Source organism: Molothrus ater, chromosome 13 (assembly GCF_012460135.2).
Source record: "Molothrus ater isolate BHLD 08-10-18 breed brown headed cowbird chromosome 13, BPBGC_Mater_1.1, whole genome shotgun sequence".
Classification (NCBI taxonomy): domain Eukaryota; kingdom Metazoa; phylum Chordata; class Aves; order Passeriformes; family Icteridae; genus Molothrus; species Molothrus ater.
This window is the reverse complement of record NC_050490.2, coordinates 2,137,267-2,154,954: the sequence shown is the minus strand read 5'-3', so window position 1 is coordinate 2,154,954 and position 17,688 is coordinate 2,137,267. Positions and strand designations below refer to the sequence as shown.

General features: G+C 58.3%; 2 protein-coding genes across 2 annotated transcripts; both read left to right on the top strand.

Moving 5' to 3' along the window:
* Nucleotides 1-463: 463 nt before the first annotated feature.
* Nucleotides 464-12,424, top strand: SNX1 (sorting nexin 1). Its single transcript, XM_036389926.2, has 15 exons — nucleotides 464-609; nucleotides 3,564-3,666; nucleotides 4,503-4,636; nucleotides 5,114-5,180; nucleotides 6,243-6,286; nucleotides 7,228-7,369; nucleotides 7,863-7,941; nucleotides 8,189-8,264; nucleotides 8,937-9,050; nucleotides 9,177-9,270; nucleotides 10,202-10,407; nucleotides 10,979-11,122; nucleotides 11,451-11,531; nucleotides 11,815-11,886; nucleotides 12,012-12,424. The coding sequence occupies exons 1-15, from the start codon at nucleotides 478-480 to the stop codon at nucleotides 12,060-12,062; spliced, it is 1,539 nt and encodes a 512-aa protein (XP_036245819.1). The 5' UTR covers nucleotides 464-477; the 3' UTR covers nucleotides 12,063-12,424.
* Nucleotides 12,425-13,004: 580 nt separating this feature from the next.
* On the top strand, nucleotides 13,005-17,379 carry SNX22 (sorting nexin 22). Its single transcript, XM_036389783.2, is given in 7 exon segments — nucleotides 13,005-13,087; nucleotides 16,434-16,523; nucleotides 16,611-16,709; nucleotides 16,816-16,910; nucleotides 17,041-17,117; nucleotides 17,247-17,315; nucleotides 17,318-17,379. Coding segments are annotated over 7 exon segments (564 nt in total). The 5' UTR covers nucleotides 13,005-13,015.
* Nucleotides 17,380-17,688: the final 309 nt, after the last annotated feature.

Genomic DNA, 17,688 nt, shown 5'->3' with positions numbered 1-17,688 from the left:
GGTATAGGGCTCATTCTGGGATGTCCTGGACTTTGTATGGGGTTCATGCTGGGACATCTCTAGGTTATGGGGCTAATTCAAGGCACAGGGCTCATCCTGCGATGTTTTTGTTGGGGGGAGGGGCTCAGCCTGGCGTGTTCTGGGCGATACGGGAGCACTCCCCGGGCTCTGAGAGGACACGGGATCAGTGTCGGGGTGGCGCGGTTCCTCAGCCGGGGCGCTGCGGGGACACGGCGCTCCGAGCTCCCCGCGCTCCTCCTCCCTCCGCCGCCACAATGGTACGGCCGCCACCCCCGTTTCCATGGTGACGACGCGCCGCCTGCCAGCGGCAGCGCCTATTGGTTGTTGCTGCCGGCGGGGGCGGGGCGGGCGGGGACGCTGCCCAATCCGCAGCCCTCCCGCAGCCGAGGCCCCGCCCCGCGGGTTGAGGCGTGGCGGGCGCTTCCGGCGGGGCGGGCGCGGGCGGAAGCGGCGGCGATGGCGTCGGGCGGCAGCCGTGGGTCCCGCTCGCCCTCCCCGGCCGAGCGCCGCCCGCCGCCCTTCCCCGAACACCGCGGGCTGGGCGTCCCCGACAGCGACTCGGAGGGCGAGGACATCTTCACCGGCAGCGTGAGTGCGGCCGCGGGCGGCGCACCGCCCCGGGGGCGCTGCGGGGCCGGGCCCGTTGCGAGGAGTTGCCCGGGGCATCTTCCGGGCTTGGTGAAAATTGTGCGGAACAGCCCCAAATCCCCCGAGTAAAGCGGGAGGGCGATGCCTCTGGTGTCGTGTCGCCTCAGGGGGAGCCCGGGCGGGGCTCGCAGCGCTCCCGTGGCTGCGGGACCGAGGGAAGGTTTGGGCTCGGCCGCTCCCGTGTGCCCGGGCTCTTCCCTCTCCCATCCTGCACAACTCCTGCCCAGGGCCGGGGTGGGTGGAGCTCGGAGCAGCCTGCTCTGGTGGAAGGTGTTGTACCCATGGCAGCTGCTGGGACGAGGTGGGCTTCAAGGTCCCTCAGGGGCAGCCGCAGCTCAGCCTCTTCACTGTGAGGCTTCCCTGGGGGAAAAGGCTCCATCTGCCTCCACAGCATCATCAACTCTGCTCCCCTCCACATCCACAGAGTGCTGCCATGGTGCCTTCAGTCTGAGATTGAGGGTGGTGAGGTCACAGGGGGCATCCAGTGTCCCCTGCTCACCAGGGCTCCATGCTGGGCTGCAGGAGGATTTTGGAGCCTTTGGTGGTACTGGTTCATCAAACCAGGAGCTGCTGCACAAATCTGTGCTGAAGGTGGAGGTGTGAAGGGGGTCAGCAGCTTTCCTTCTTTCCAGCAGTCTCCTGTGCAGCAAATCCAGGTTGCTGAAGGCTCCTGCTGGCATTGACTCCTGCTGGCATTTCCCAGGTTTGCTCCAGGCAGGGACCAGCAGGCAGGAGGGGAGTTCAGACTGACTGGTGCTTTCCCAAGCTGAATTTCCCCAGTCAGCCACTGGTCCTTGGGATCAGCATCTTCATGGAGCAAGGATCTCAGCTAGAGAGGCCACAGAAGCCCTTCCTGGAGGCTGCAATGCTCTGGGGGTGATTCCCTGAGCTCTGGGAACCTCTGCCCACCTCACCCAGGCTTTTTCCAGCCTGCCAGATCCAGCTGCAGGCACAGGAGGAGTTGGTGTCTGTGGCAGGAAGTTCTCCAGGAATGTTCTGCAGTTTTCCAGACTAGGGAGGCCTCGAGCAGGAGATTGTGGCCATGACCAAATGAACCTGCTGGGAATGGTCTGGCCAAGCTTCTCCTGCCACAAAGCCAGAGCTGTGTCTGCCCTGCTCTGGGGCAGCTCCTGCCTGCTCTCTGTGAGCTGTGCTTGTGCTTTGCAGCAGGGAAAAAGGGAGATTTGGGGCAATGTGGATAGACTGTGACCTTGTGAGGGTGGAACTCACACTGCTCTGGGCAAAGCAGCAGCTGGGTTTGTTTGGAAACCTAGGAAAGTCCAGCCCTGGGCCTTGCAAGAGGAAGGTGCTGGTACCTCTGGCAGGCACCACGTCAGGGAGATGGTCTGGAACTTCCCAGGAGCTTCCTTTGGTGGGGAACTGGAGGATGCAGGAGGTGGCTGGATGGTCTGTGGCCCACCAAGAGGGGTGAGCGCAGAGTGCCATGGGATTTCATGGGAATCACACGTTCCTGTGCTGGGAGGGGAGGCTGCTGAGCCCCAGCAGCTTATCAGGTGTTTGTGGAAGCCACCGTTGTAACTAGCACAGGGTTGTTCTTGTGACCTGGTGCCTTTGCTTGTCTGTGCCCTTGAACGTTAGGAAAACACTTTGTGGGGAGCAGGGGAGGCAGATCTGCCTGGCTGCTGTGTTCAGGAGGCTCAGCAGCCCCTGGGAACCAGCAGGGCAGAGTTTGGGTCAGACCTGAGCAGAAGCAGAGCTGGACCTCACCTGTCTGTTGGCAGAGGATGGATCCCTGTGCGAGCACAGCCCTTTCTAGGGCTGCCTCCAAGGATCAGCTCTTCCCCAGGAGTTGTGTTTCCCTGTGGTGAGGGTCAGGCTGGCACAGGGGGATGTTGGGGGATGCTGAACCCACCCCAGACGTGGCTAGTGTCCTGTATGGGCTGATCTCAGCAGGCCACAGCTCCTCTGCAGCAGCAGATGGAGAAGTAGGAGCAGGGCGTGGTGCTTTCATGTCTGAGGAACTAAAGGAACTGAGGAACTAAATTTAAGGCAAACTGGGAAGCAGTTGCAGTAGAAAACCACTTTGTCCATGCACAGTGGGCTTCTTTATGAGCCTGAATATTTCCTGGGGGAGCAGAGGAGCTGTGTGAGCCCTTTCCTCATAGGGCACCACTGGCACCAGTCCTCTTGTTGGCTTGGACACCAGTCTGAAGGAGCCTGGGGGATGTTGGGCATGGAGGTCTCTGCTCCCAATCTCCATCACTAACACACATAGCTCCTGCCTTTAACTGCTGTGATCTAAGCTGGGAGCAGTCCCTCCTCTAGGAAAACATCTTAAAATACAGGAGCTCTTGCCATCAAGTGAGTGTTTTGGTGGCTGTTTTGTTTTTACCACCTTAAAGAGAAGCTGCCTCAGCACAGCTTCACTCCTTCAGGAGCAACGTGATCCCATGGCACTGCCTTGCTGGAGAGAGTGCCAAGGAGCTGCTGCTTTGGAGCCTCTATTAGAGACTCCATTTAATGCCCATCAAAGACCTGTTCTGTTCTCTGCTGGGACCTACAGAGCAGCACTTGCTGTCCCCTTCTTCCTTGGGATATCTGCCTGCCTGCAAAAGGAGGGATGGTGTGGGGTGCAGGCATCTGTAACAGGAATGTTGGAGCAGCTCTGTCTTCTGGTGGGGAGGACTGGTTGGCATAAAAGCTCTCATGTGGGCTGTCCCCTTGTCCCCAAGCCTGCTCCCAGCAGCCAGGATGGTCCTTTCTGGGTGGAAAGTGGCTCCAGAGTTTGGTGTGACACTTTGGTGTGCTGTCCTTAAAAGTGGCAGAAGGGGGGGACGCTGAAGGGCACGGGGTGGTGGACAAGGAGGGTGACATGTTTGCTCCTCCATCCCTCACTGTAGTGACCTGTCTTTGACCTTTTAATCCTCCCACAGAGCAACTCCCCGGCCCTGAAAGAGGAACCTCCTCTCCCTGTGAGCAGCTCCTCCAAAGAGAACGGAGTTCATGTGGAGCAGGATGACCAGGACCTGTTTGCAGGTGAGTCTGGGTGTGCTGGGCCTCTCTCAGCCCCAGGCCTGGAGTGATAGTCCTGAAATACCCATAACCAAAAGTAGATCATAAGTCCTTACCTCAAACACATATTTGAGTTTGCTCTGGTGTTGTGTTCAGGAAGGTTGGAGCAGCCCCTGCCAGGTCTCTAGGATAATCCTGCCACAGGAGAAACTGTTTGGGAGCTGAAGAGGATTAAAATGAGATTTTTGTTGCCTTAAGCCCTGAGGTGGTGAGTGTCTCCTCAGAGTTAAAGGGTTTTCCTTCTCCACCTTCTCCTGGCTCCAAGCCAGTGGAAGAAGCACCTCTAGTAGGGACCTGGCTGTTCCCAAGGAACAGGAAACACAAACCCCCTCAGCAGGGGAAAATGGGGAGAGCCAGACATTCCCCAGCCCTGGCATGCTGGGCTGAGAGTCAGTTGTGGATAATTCTGCTAAGAGGTGGAAGTTTTTACATCTTCCAGGTGGAGAGGTGGCCTGGGAAGGAGCCTTCCTCCCAGGTACAATCTGCCTTGGCTTTAGCTGCTCCAGGGTGCAGCTCCCCAAGCAAGGAGGTGATCAGTGAGAGGTGATGCCTGGCTCCTTCTGGAATAAGAACTTCCTTGGATTGACATGGTGCTCTCCAGCAGGAGTGATCAAATGCTCTTACTGCAGTGACAATGCTTTGTTGGGCTCTTCCCAGTGCTTACAGGGGTTCCTCCCCATGGATTTCTTTGCTCATTAAGGCTGTTGTTACTTCCTGGATCCCACAAATGAGAGAATATTGCAATTGCCTTTCCAGAAACCCCGAGAGAGAGGCTGATCCTTGCAAACTTCTTTTGACAGATGCCACTGTGGAGCTGTCCCTTGACAACACTCAGAACAACCAGAAGAAGGAGGTAGCCAAACCCTCCAGTCCTTTGCCCTCATTAGATGTAGCAGCAAGTTCTTCTAGAAACCTTTCAAAGAGCTATGAGGAGGTGAGAATTCCAAACTGTCTTTGGCAGGAACCTCTCTGTGTTCTCAGTTGTAAACATGAGTCTTTAATTATGTAATTAATATGTAATTGCCTTATTGAATGCCCTGATTTGTGTCTCAGGCCATCAGAGTGGGACTGCTACCACTGCGGTGGGGCTCAGCTCAGCCTGGTGGCATTCCTGCTCTTGTGGAGGTCCAGATTCCTTCCAGAGCTGTCACAGTGCTGGATCTGGTCCTGAGGCTCCCAGCTGTGAATGGGAGCTCTGCAGTTTCTTCTTGGGGCTGAGCAGTTTGTGCATCAGTCTGGGCAGAGAGTGGGGTAGGAACAACAAACCCAGTTTGGGATCCTTGCCTGGACACAACAAGGAGGAGCTGGAAGGGATTATAGGACAGACCTGGCCAGACTGCAGGGGACAAGCTCACCGTGATGGGGTGGGTTAAACCCTGGTTTCCTGTCCCTCTGTGCTTTCTCCAAACAGCTGGAGGAGGAGGAGCAGGAGGACAAATTTGACCTGACTGTGGGAGTGAGTGACCCGGAGAAAGTTGGTGAGTTACAATTCTGCATGGGGAAAGGGCTGGGGGAGTCAGGCTGGGCCCTGCAGCTCCTGCCCCTGGGCTCTCTCTAAGCACAAACCTGAGCCTTGAATAACATTTCCAAGGCTTCCTCTGGCATCTTAAAGAAATGATGCTGCACAAAGCCCAGGATGAGAATGAGCCAGGCACAGGCAGGTTCTGGAAAGCCCAGAGCCAGGTTTTTGGGATTCTTGGTGCCTGGCACTGTGGTGACCAACTTGGCATGACCTCCAGGCAGCACTGCCCTGTGTGGAGCTGCCATGGGGTAAGCAAAATTCCCTTAACCTGATACTGAGTGCATTGTTCCATGCTCTGGCACATTCCCTGGAAGTTGGGCTTGCCAGGGAAACAACTCTGGCTTCAAAATGAGAAGCAAGAGGGTTTCTGTCTATTGAAAGAGGGGTCAGAGAGTCACGAGCAGCCATGTGGAAGTTCCTGGAGTGCAGAAAACCCAAGGGGACATCAGATCCCAGGCAGCAGAGCAGCCCCACGAGTGTTCCCACTGCATGGCTTGTGATCCCTGGAGCTGGGAGGTGTAAATCAGATGTATCTTAAGGGTAGCACTGGAGCTCAGAGGAGATGCCCTTCAGATGAACTGCCAGGTGAACAAGGGGATTTCTGTGTGAGCTGGAGCAAACTGCCTGGGGTGTTCCAGGATCCAGCCCCATCCAGGCTGACTTGCATCCCGTGAATGGACTGTTTCATGTGCCCCACAGCCCCTGAATTGTTGGGGTGTGAGCAGATGTGTGGAGCCAGCCCAGAGGCTGCTGGCCCAACAAGTGCCCAATTGTCAGTGCTGGCTCCCATAGGAAGTGTGGGGAGGCAGAAGCAGGTTGGGAAGTGGCTGCTGGGCAGGAGTCCAGGGCCATGCAGCAGGATGCTGCCTCTGGGTTTGCAGGAAGATCCAGGGCTCCATCAGACCCAAAATCAGGATCACTGAGGCAGGAAAAGGTCAGGAGCCTTGTGCTTTGTGTTCGGGGAATAGTGGAAAGTGCTGATGCTGTGATCCCAACACCTCCTTTCTGTTTTCCTTAGGGGATGGCATGAATGCCTACGTAGCCTACAAAGTGTCAACACAGGTATGTCTAACCCCTCTGTGTCTGATTTTCCATTATTTTTCCATGCTTAAAGGCAGCTGGACTGTGTGTCCTCAGCCAAGCCAGCAGTGACCTAAATAAACAGGAGGCCTGAATGCCTTGTTCTGTGGATTCAGGAGTTATAGTCCACAAAGGATGAGCCCAGCAGAGGAATAGGGTTGGAATCTGTTTGAAAGGAGACTGGCTTTATTTTCACAGCCAGTTCCCTCTTTGCAGCCTTGGCTGAGAGGGATGCTCAGCACTGGAGGGAGCAGCAGGAATGACATCCATTGGGAGAGTCCCTGAGCCCGGGGCTGCTGCTGAAGGTTCTGTGCCAGGGGCAGCATCAGATTGAGCTGACCTGAGCTCAGCACTCTCTGCAGAGCTGCTGCTGTAGTTGCATTCACATCAGCACCTATTCCCCTCAGTTTCCATGAGAAATGCAGCTGCTGGAATGCTTTGGAGTCTGGCTCTGGGCTCTGGAAAGTTGCTGCAGCTGCCTGTACCGTGGCTGCTGGACTACAGGCAACCTGTGGTCTGAAGAAGAGACAAGAGGCTTTGTTATCCTTAATTCCTGCTCTGCAAACTCAGTCCAAAGCACTGGTGGGCCCTGTAGTCTTTAGGTGGCCTGAGGGGTGTGTCCCTGTTCCTGTGTGGAGCAGGGATGATGGGATTAGCCAGTGGGCAGGGCTTACTAAGCAGCCCACAGCTGTTTGTTATTTAATGCCATTAATTCTGCTGCTGGCTCCAGGGAGAACCCAGTTGGGAGAGAAACAATGGAAAACCTGGGAGAGAAAGAATGGAAACCCTTTGGAATGGGCCAAAGTGAGCTCTGCTCACTGCTCACATCTTGCAGAGCTGGTGCTGTCTCACTTCACCCCAGAGGTGCCAGCAGGGCCAGGCTTTCCTGGGGGAGTGTGACCCAAGTGCCATGTGTTCCCCAGACCAGCATGCCCATGTTCAGGAGCAAGCAGTTCTCAGTGAAAAGGAGGTTCAGTGACTTCCTGGGGCTCTATGAGAAGCTGTCGGAGAAGCACGCCCAGAACGGCTTCATCGTCCCTCCGCCGCCTGAGAAGAGCCTCATCGGTGAGTCAGGAGCTGCACTGCACCAGGGCTGCCACTCCACAGCTCCCTGAGCCCTTCTGCTGGAGCTCTGTGCCCAAGGACTGGCCTGCAGCAGTCTCAGAGCTGACAGGGAAGATGCAGAGTAGACAGGGAAATTAATCTGGGTTCCGTGGCACAGACAAAGCTCTGGCTCCATACTTGGAGCTCTGGACTTAAATCCTTGATGGAGTTCACAGGTGCCTCCCCACCTGCTTGGTGAAGAGTAAAACCTCCATGATGTCACTGAATTGCTGTTCACTTGAGTTCAGCCCATTGCTTTGCCTCTTTCCTGCATGTCAGTTCCTTGGGTACGAGCAGATTTCAAATTTCCAAAGTCTCATTCCTGTTGTAAGATTCCTCTCCTCCACTGTCACCCTGGTAGTCTGTAATAAACCACTTTACCTTGTAATAAACCACTTTACCTTGTGTGTAGAGTTTGGAGCAGCTCATTAATCACATCTTCCCTCTGTGCTAGGCATGACCAAAGTGAAAGTTGGGAAAGAAGATTCCTCCTCTGCAGAGTTCCTAGAAAAACGTCGGGCTGCTCTAGAGAGGTATGACCCCATCAGCTGTCCCTGGACTGAGTGAGGGACCTCAGAGAGGTCTGCTCTTCATGGTGGCACCACCAAATTCCCCAGGGAGACAGGAGAACTGCTGGGTGAATTAGAACAGTTGTTGGCTCTGATTTCCAGCCCCCAAACTGCTGTTCTGGAGTAAATACCAAGCTGTGATGGACAGATTTAAAATCAAAAGCTGGATTTGCTACAGCCAGAGTAACTCCTGGAGTTGTTCCTCCCACAGGTACCTACGGAGGGTGGTCAGCCATCCAACCATGCTGCAGGACCCGGACGTCAGGGAGTTCTTGGAGAAGGAGGAGGTCAGAAGGGTGGAGTGAGGAATCCTTGGAAGTGCTGAAGGAAATGGTCCTTGAGCAGTTAATGAGGCAGGATGCCCCCAAGGCTCAGTGGGAAGTGGTAGAGCCATGTAAGAGTGGGAGCTGCTGCTGGCACCAGGTGCCCACCAAAGCTGCTGAACCATCCCCTCAGCTGGGAGAAAACAAACAAAAGGGCAGGGAGAGACCACTCAGCAGGTGCCTCATGGGCAAAACAGAATCAAACCAATCAGAATGGCTTGGGCTGGAAGGGACTTGTAAAAGCCCAGCTCATTCCACCCCCTGCCATGGGCAGGAGCACCTGCTGCTATCCCAGGTTGCTCCAAGCCTCATCCACTGGCCTTGGACACTTCCAGAGGTGGGGGAGCCACAGCTGCTCTGGGAAACCTGTGCCAGGGCCTCATCACTCTCACAGGGAAGAATTTCTTCCCAATATCCCATCTGTCCCTGCCCTCTGGCAGTGGAAACTCATTTCCTCTTGTCCTGTCACTCCAGGCCTTGTTCAGAGTCCCTCTCCAGCTCTCCTGGAGCTCCTTTAGACACTCAGTGGGGCTCTGGGCTCTCCCTGGAGCCTTCTCCTCTCCAGGTGAACACCCCCAGCTCTCTCAGCCTGGCTCCATCTCCTATGGCAAAGCAAACTTTTCCATTCCTTTCCAGCTCCCAAGAGCAGTAGGAACCCAGACCTTGAGTGGAGCAGGAATAATGAAGATGTTCAACAAAGCCACGGATGCAGTCAGTAAAATGACCATCAAGATGAACGAATCGGACATGGTGAGTGTTGGGGCACCTCTGGGCATCCCTGTCCTCACTCCAGAGCTGTGTGCTCTTCCCAGCTCCAGCTCTGGGTGCAGGGAAAGCCCCCCCTGTGGGAATCAGCTCTGCATTTACCCATTGCAGTGGTTTGAGGAGAAGCTGCAGGAGGTGGAGTGTGAGGACCAGCGGCTGCGGAAGCTGCACGCGGTGGTGGAGACGCTGGTGAACCACCGCAAAGGTGACAGAGGGACACCTGGGCTGGGCCTGTCCCACCTGGGCTGGGCCTGGAGACGGTCACCAGGGGTCCCAGGGACACTTCCAAGGAGATGGGACAGTGCTGTAAAGGACTCTCTGTCCTTTCCTCCTGGGAGACCAGAAATGGTCACCCCAGTTCTTGTGTGCAGCTCCACAAGCTCGGCATGGCAGTGTGCAAGGGAACCGGGGTCCTGTGGGATCACAGAATCCCAGGATGGCTTGGGGGCTAAAGGAACCTTAAAGTCCATCTTGTTCCACCCTCTGCCATGGGTAGGGACACCTTCCACTGTCCCAGCCTGCTCCAAGCCCTGTCCAGCCTGGCCTTGGGCACTTCCAGGGATGGGGCAGCCACAGTTTGTCTGAGCAACCTGTGCCAGGGCCTCAGTTCCCTCACAGGAAAGAATTTTTCCCCCATATCCCATCTATCCCTGCGCTCTGACAGTGGGAAGCCATTTCCCTTTGTCCTGTCCCTCCATTCCTTGTCTCCAGTCCCTTTCCTGCTCTCCTGGGGCTCTGTTAGGCACTGGCAGGGCTCTGAGGTCTGCCTGGAGCCTTCTCTTCTGCAGGCTGATCAACCCTAATTCCCTCAGCCTGTCCTCATGGGCCTGAATGCTGCTGTAGCAAACCTGAGCAGAGCTGACCTCTGGGAATGGGGATGTTTTCCTTCCTCTGCATTTTTCACTGACTTCTGCAAAGCTGTGCCTGTCCTCTTGCTCAGCTGCTTCCCTTTTCCTTCCCTTTCCTGCTTCCCTTTTCCTCATGGCTGGAAGCTGCTGGCTCTGACTGAGGCAGTGCTGGCCCTTCCAGCTGGTATCCCCTGGAGCTGTGGGAAGGCAACTCCAAGGGCTGAACCCTCTGCTGGGGAGCTCCTGGTGCAGCCAGGCCCTTCTCCTGACCCTCATCCCGTTCCCCAGAGCTGGCATTGAACACAGCCCAGTTTGCCAAGAGCCTGGCCATGCTGGGGAGCTCAGAGGACAACACAGCCCTGTCCCGGGCCCTGTCCCAGCTGGCTGAGGTGGAGGAGAAGATTGAGCAGCTGCACCATGAACAGGCCAACAATGACTTCTTCCTCCTGGCCGAGCTCCTGGGGGACTACATCCGCCTGCTCTCGGTTGTGAAGGTAAGGACTCCTTTACTCCTGCTCCTTGTACCCATTGTAGGCTTAGGGATGCCAGGAGATCTTCCAAACTCAAGCACAGGGCAGAGCAGAGGGAAACCTGGCTGGCTGGGCAGGTGTGCCCTGGTTAGGTTGGAAGATGCTGTAGGTGAGGCCTGGCTGTGCTGCTGTTCTCCAGAGGGGATGTGGAGCAAGTTCATGGCTTGTGGGTGACCCAGCCCTTCCAGAGGTGAAGGCTGAAGCTGTGAGCTGGTGACCTGTGATACAGGGGGTGAAAACTGACCTGCCAAGTGCCTGCTCTGGCAGAGCCTGAATGCTGAGTGCTCCTGAACTTGGGCATCAAATCCACACAGCCCATCTGGTGCACTGGGAAGAAGCAATCCCATGGGAGTAGCAAGTCCAGCAGGCTGCCCCCTTCCTGCCCCAAAGGCCAGACCACCATATCCTTGGTCCACTGGTCCATACAGGAGCTGTGGATGCTCCAGGGCAGGACCCAGTCTTATTCTGGCTCAGCTTTGGTCCAGGACCTCCAGTGTCCCCTTGTCAGGAGAGCTGTGCCCCTCCTTCCCTCCAGGGAGCCTTTGACCAGCGCATGAGGACCTGGCAGCGGTGGCAGGATGCCCAGACCATGCTCCAGAAGAAGAGGGAGATGGAGGCCAGGCTGCTGTGGGCAAACAAACCCGACAAGCTGCAGCAGGCCAAGGATGAGATCTCGGAGGTAGGGAACGGAGCGTGGGGTCTCTGCTCTGCTCCTGCCCTCCCTGCTCCAGTGCAGACAGAACCTCCTGGGCCGGGGGGCACCTCCTGAGCAGGAGGGAGAGGTGTCTGTGGCCAGGTTACACCAAGGGCCAAGCCAGCCTTGAGTGAGGCTGCAGGAGGGGCTGCTGGTGCTCCTGCCTCCTGTGACCTCCATGCCAAGGTGGTGCCAAGGGCTGAGCTCTGCTCCAGCAGCACCTCTCACATGCACAGTGGTGGCTCCAGAGCCCCATGGAGAGGGGGCAGGAGCTCCTTCTGCTGTGCCCAAGGTGCCCTTGCTGTCTCTGCAGTGGGAGTCCCGGGTGACGCAGTACGAGAGGGACTTTGAGCGCATTTCTGCCGTCATCCGCAAGGAGGTGATCCGCTTTGAGGTACGTGTGGGCAGCCCTTGGCACTGACCAGGGCTCCTGCCCCTCCTCCTGGTACAGCAGCATCCCTGAATCCCAACGTGTGTGAGCTGGGGTCTTGCTGAGGGGGCTTCCCCACAGGGAATCTTAAAATGAAGCTGGGTGGGCCAAGATCCTCTGTGGCCCATGTGCTGCTCTCCTCACGGGGCCCCAGGAGGAACAGGAAAACCCTGCTGGTTTCTCCTTTCCCCTCCCAGACTCTGGAGGGTTTTGGTGGTTGTTCCAGCCTCATGCCCATCTCTTGCAGAAAGAGAAATCTAAGGACTTCAGAAACCACGTCACGAAATACCTTGAGACGTTATTGAACTCTCAGCAGCAGGTGAGTGCTCCCTGATGTGGTTTTATGTCCAAATTCAGGCCGTGCTTGTGAATCTCTCAAGCCTGCCCCCCTGCACTGCAGCTCCATTCTTAAGGCTCCTGACTCTCTCCCTCTCCTCCCTGCAGCTGGTGAAGTACTGGGAAGCGTTCCTGCCTGAAGCCAAGGCCATTTCTTAATTGGACTGAGCAAACAAACCTGAATTTTGCCTTTTTTTTTTTTTTTTTTATATACACTATACCTCCTCCTCTTTTCCACGTGAGCGACCCCTTGTTCCACATGCTGGAGCTGGTAGAGGTGTCACCCCCAGAAGAACAGCTTGTGAGCCAGTAACTCTTCTAACTGTATATTTTTCATTTAGCAACATATATTTTCTTACTGAAGAGAAACTAGTTTCCTGCTTCCAGACCAGACCCGCAGCCAAGGGGTTAATGAGATCTGGCAAATATCTATTTTTCAGGCTGGGTTTTAAGGCGCTAATGAATTATCTTACTCCTGCAGTGCCATTAAAGTTCTGTAATAAAACTTCTATCAGGGCAAACAGGCTCTGGGTGTTTGGGGTGGGATGGGGAGGGGTAAGGGTGCATCCCTGGAGGCCGAGGGCGGCAGCAGAGCCTCCCCCGTGTTGTGACGGGACAGAGGTGACCTTGGACGGTGCTCCGGCCACCTGTCCCCGCTCTTGATTATGCTTTGGCTCTCTGCCTTTCCTCCGGTGGAGCCGTTTTTAGGATCTGAGCTCAGCGGGGCTCTCCAGCGATCCCACTTTGTGGCATTCCCCGGAATCCACAATGGAGCTCTCAGGGCTGTGGTGCTCCTACCCCCCCTCCCTTACCCGGGTTTGCTCCTTCCCCCCCCGTCCCAGCCTCGCGTGTGCGCTTTTATCAAAACCGATACCCGTTCAAAAAAGCGAAAAGGCAGCTCGGGCTGACTTCCCTCTTTCCTTTCCCCTTATCCCTGGAACCCGGCTCCCTGCGGCGCCTCCGCGGCTCCGTCCCTGTGCTGCCCTGGGCCCGCCGCATCCCCCGGGCTGCCCGTGGGCCGTGACCCCGCCGTGTGCGCTCGGGGCGGTCCCTGCCCGGCCCCGGCCCCGCTCCGGGCCCCGCTCGGGGCCGGTCCCGCCGTGCCCCGGGCCATGATCGCCGTGTCCATCCCCGCGGCGGAGCCCCCGGCGGCGGCAGCGCGCAGCCCCGAGCGGGCGCACACGGTGAGGGACGGGGCGAGCGGGGCTGGGGCTCGGCTGTGCCCCAGGGAACGGGGCTGAGGGCGGCTGAGGGTGGCTGAGGGCGTCTCCTCCTTCCCCGGGAGCTGGGGGTCGCCGCTCGTCCCCAAGTGTCCCCCGCCCCTCCTGGGAGTGCGGGTCCCTGCCTTTCCCCTTTCTCCCTGCTCCGGGGGGGGGGGGGGGTCCCTCCCGGGGGGGTCCCTCCCTCGCACTGGAGGTCCCCGAGTTCCCACGGGGTGTCACCCTCTGCTCCCGGGCGGATTTGTCGCTCTCTGGCCCAGGAGTCTTCCACGTGCCCTGGGAATGGAGGTCGCTGCATGTCCCTGGGGCCTCCCTGCCGGTGGCAGACACAGAACCCCTGCCTTTGAAAGGGGTGTCTGTCCCTGCTCCGGGGGTGCCCTCTGCTCCTGGAGGTGTCTCTGTCTCGGCTCCCGGGGCTGTCTCTGCTCTCGGGGGTGCCCTCTGCTCTTGGGCTGTCTCTGCTCCTGGAGGTGTCTCTGTCTCTGCTCCGGGGGTGCGGGATCCCGCGTTCCGCTGTCCCCGCTGGCTGCGGGGTTTGCGGGTTTCTGCCTCTGCCCAGGGCTCTCTCCCTGCCCGGCGGTGCTTCCACCCTAACCCAGGGGCTGGAGGGCTCTCCTGTCCCACCTCCCCCGTGTCCTGTTCGTCCCCAAGCGCTGCACTCTGCCCCCGGGGTCGGGGTGTCCCTGTAGGCTTGGAGGACCCCAAACACCCCGGGGAGTGTCCCCGGCAGCCACAACGGGACCCCTGACCCGGGGGGTCCGGGCGGGGATCCCCACAGGGGTCGCTGCTGATGGGGACCCTTTGCCCTTGAAGGAGAGGATGGGGGAAGTGGGCAAGGTGAGATTATTTTGGCCTGGGGAGGGCCACGGGGCTGGAGGTCTCAGCCTGTCCCTGCAGGGTCCCAGCCGGGGGCAGCACAGACCCTTCACCTTTGAAAGGGGAGAGGTCCCTGTAGCCCCCATGGCTGGGGTTTCCCTTCTTTTCCCGGGATGCCCCCCCTGTTCTCAGACTGGAGGTCTCCTCGTTCCCCCAGGCCACCCTGCCTGTCCCAGCCTCAAGGGCTGAAGGTCCTCAAGTGCCCCTGGGTGGTGCCCACCTGCCCCAGGGGCTCTGCCTGCCCTGGGGCCCTGCCGGGGGCACCTTCTGCCCCCTGCACCTTCTGGAAGTCGGGAATGTGTCTGTCTGTCCCGCAGCTTCCCTCTCGCCCCAGGGTGCAGGGTCCTGCCTTGGCCCCAGGGGTCCCCACATCCCAGGGGTGCCTCCACTTCCCCAGGGGTTGGAGGCTCTTCCTGCCCACCCCGGGGTCCTGTTCTGGGGATCTTGTTGCTCCCACGGGGTCTCCTCCTGCCCGGGGGGGGTATCTCCATGAGAGTCAGGGACTGAGGGACACAGGTGTAACTGGGGAACCCCACTTGGCCCAGGGGCTGCCCCAGGGGCTGTTCCTTTACCCTGGGGATCTCCTCTGACCCCAGAGGGTTCTGGGGTCCCTGTCGATCCCTGAGTACCCCCACCTGCTCCAGGGATGTGTGTCCCACATCTGCCCTGGGGCTGGGATGTCCCCAAGCTCCTGCCCTGGTGTCCCCAAGTGCCCAGGTGTGTCTGTCCCTGCCTGCATCCCGAGGATCCCTGCTGGGGCAAGAGGGAGGGACAGGCAGTGATCCTGTACCCCTGGGAGGGGTGGGGAAGGGGCATCACTGGTCACGGTGTCTCCTTGGTTCCCAGGGGTTCTTGTCATGTCCCTGTGCACCCAGGATGGGGCTGTGTCCTTCCCCCAGGAGTGCAGGATCCAAGTGCCCTGAGGGGTCCCTGCCAGACACTCCAGGCTGTTGGTGTTGGGGTCCCTGTCTGTCTGTCTGTCTGTCTGTCTCTGGGTGCCCCCTCTGCCCTGGGTGTGAGGGTACCTGCTTGCCCTGGGTTGTGGAGGGTGTGGGGCTCTTAATGTGCCCACTGGGGTGTCTCCACATGCTCCAAGAGCTCGGGGGGGTTCCCAGGGGTCCCAACTATGCAGTGAGTGAGGAGGCAGGGGGAGAGAGGGGCAGATGGGATCATTGCCCTGAGGAGGAGAGGTCCCCAGCTGTCCTCGTGGATCCCTTTCTGGGAAGGGGGACACAACGCCCTTGAAGGGGAGGGGATGGGGTCCCTGGCCCAGGAGGTGCTGGGCAGAGGCCCCCACAGGGTTCCTTTCTGAGACGGGTCTGAGGTGGGTCCTCTGCCCTTCTACCTTGGCCTAGGGGGTCCCTGTGGGATGGAGATGCCTGTCTGTCCTCAGGGGCCCACCCTTGAAAGAAGGGGCTTTCCCTGGCCTGGGGGATCCCCACTGGCCCTGGGGAGTGGAGCTGGGGGAGTGGAGCTTTCCCCCTTGGCGTGGAGGAAAGAAGGGGTTCTCCTGCCTTCCCCAGGAGGGTGGAGATCCATGACTATCCCTAGGTAGGGAACCTTACCTGCCTTGGGGAAAAAAGGGTTGTCTCCCTCTGTCCCATTGGTTTGATGTCCCCATGTGTCCCTTCCTGGTGTCCCTGCACACCCCAAGGTGTTGGGGGTCCCTTCCAGCCCCAGGGTCTCTGTCTGGCAGGGTTTGGTGGGGGTTGGGCTGTCACACCTTGCTGTGCTCCCCTCGGGAGGGGAGAATTGTGTTCCATCTGCTTGTGGGGGTCCTGCCTGGTCCCATGGTGCCCTCATTAGCTGTGGGGGTGTCGGGGGTCTGCCCTGGAGGTTGGGGGTCTCTGCCTGTCCTAGAGAAGTGGGGGTGGAGTGTCCCACATGCTCTCCACAGGTGTGTGAGTTAGGGGCCCCTGCCTCCTCTGGGAGGCAGATGAGTGTGATGAGCATGATGAAGATGGTGAGGGTGATAAGGATGGTGAGTGAGGGTGCTGAGGCTGGTGAGAATGGTGAGGATGATGAGAAAGGTGAAGATGATAAGGCTGGAGCTGATGAAGATGATGAGGGATAGTGAGGGTGATGAAGATGGTGAGAACAACGAGGATGGTGAGGGTGCTGAGGGTTCTGAAGATGATGAGGCTGGAGCTGATGAGGATGGTGAGGGTGATGAAGACAGAACAACATGCATGGTGAGGCTCAGGGCTGATGAGGAGGATGAGGATGATGAGGGATGGTGACGGTGATGAAGACAGAACAATGAACATGGTGAAGCTGGGGCTGACGAGGATGATGAGGGATGGTGAGAACAGTGATGATGGTGATGCTGGGGCTGATGAGGATGGTGAGGATGTTGAGGGTGATGAAGACAGTGAGAACAAGGAACATGGTGAGGCTGGGGCTGACGAGGAGCACGCTGTCTGTCCCCCTGCAGCTGTTCCGGGTGGAGGTGCTGTGCAATGGCCGGCGGCACACGGTGACCAAGCGCTACAGCGAGTTCCAGGCGCTGCACAAGCGGGTGAGAGCCCCCGGCTCTGCAGGAGGGGACGTGGGAGGCCTGGCCTCACCCTCTCCAGCCTGCCCTGATCCCCCCACACCTTCCTCAGATCAGAAGACCTGCAAGGTGCCCGACTTCCCCCCACGCCACGTCCCCAACTGGATGCCCAAAGCGCTGGAGCAGCGCCGGCAGGCCCTGGAGGTTTACCTGCAGGTGAGGCGTGTACAGCAGGTTCAGGCTGGGTTTTAGGGGTGAAGAACACATGGTGGAGGGTTAGGGAGGGGGTTATTGGGGTGCTGACCCCCCTGGAGCATTGCAGGGTGTGCTGTACCACAACAAGGAGCTGCCCCAGGACGTCCTGGACTTCCTGAAGGTGCCGCGGTGCCAGCAGAGCCCCAAGGCCAGCAGCCCCCCGTGAGTAGATGAGTTCTGCTGGCACCAGGGTTATCCCACACAGCCCTGCCCCATGTTAGGCACTCCTAACGAGTATCTGGGGTTGGGGATGGTGGTGATAGGCTGAGGACTGGTGTCTCCTCTCCCACAGCAGCACCAGAGTCCTGCCCCCACAGCGCCCCATTGTCGGCTTCTGCTTGGATCCCTACATGCGGCCACGCGGCCCCGGTAAGGATTAGGGCTGTGGAGCAGGGCTCCAAAACCTCCAAGAGGCTCCTCTGGGCCCTACAAAGGTGCTTCTCCTTTAACGGGGCCCAGGAGTGAACCAGCTGTTACAGCACCCCCGTTTCCCTGCAGAGCTGCTCCCCAACACCGTCCTCAGCGGGGTCCTGCAGGGCCTCTACCTCCCCCTGAGCCGTGTCCCAGCCTGGCAGCACCCCCAGCCTCTGGAATGATGAGTTCCACCCAGCACCCAGGGATGCAGTGGTGAGAGAAAGGATCCTTGTGGTGAAACTCACTCCCCTGCTGGGAGAAGCCAAAGGGATGTTGGGAACCGCTCTCCCACCACCATGCAAAATGCCTTTGTTGGCAGAGCAGGAGCTCTGCCTTCCCCCCTGCTGTTGTGGGCTTGCAGTACGAGCCTTTGGAGGTGCTGGAAAACCTCTCTGCATCCAGGCTTTGGTGCAATAAATCTCCTGGATTTGAGTGACTGGCAAAGTGCTGTGCTGTTTTGTGGAATTCTCCAAAGCAAACCCAGGGCCAACTGTGGCACTGCTCCCAGCTGGATGAGATGATAAAA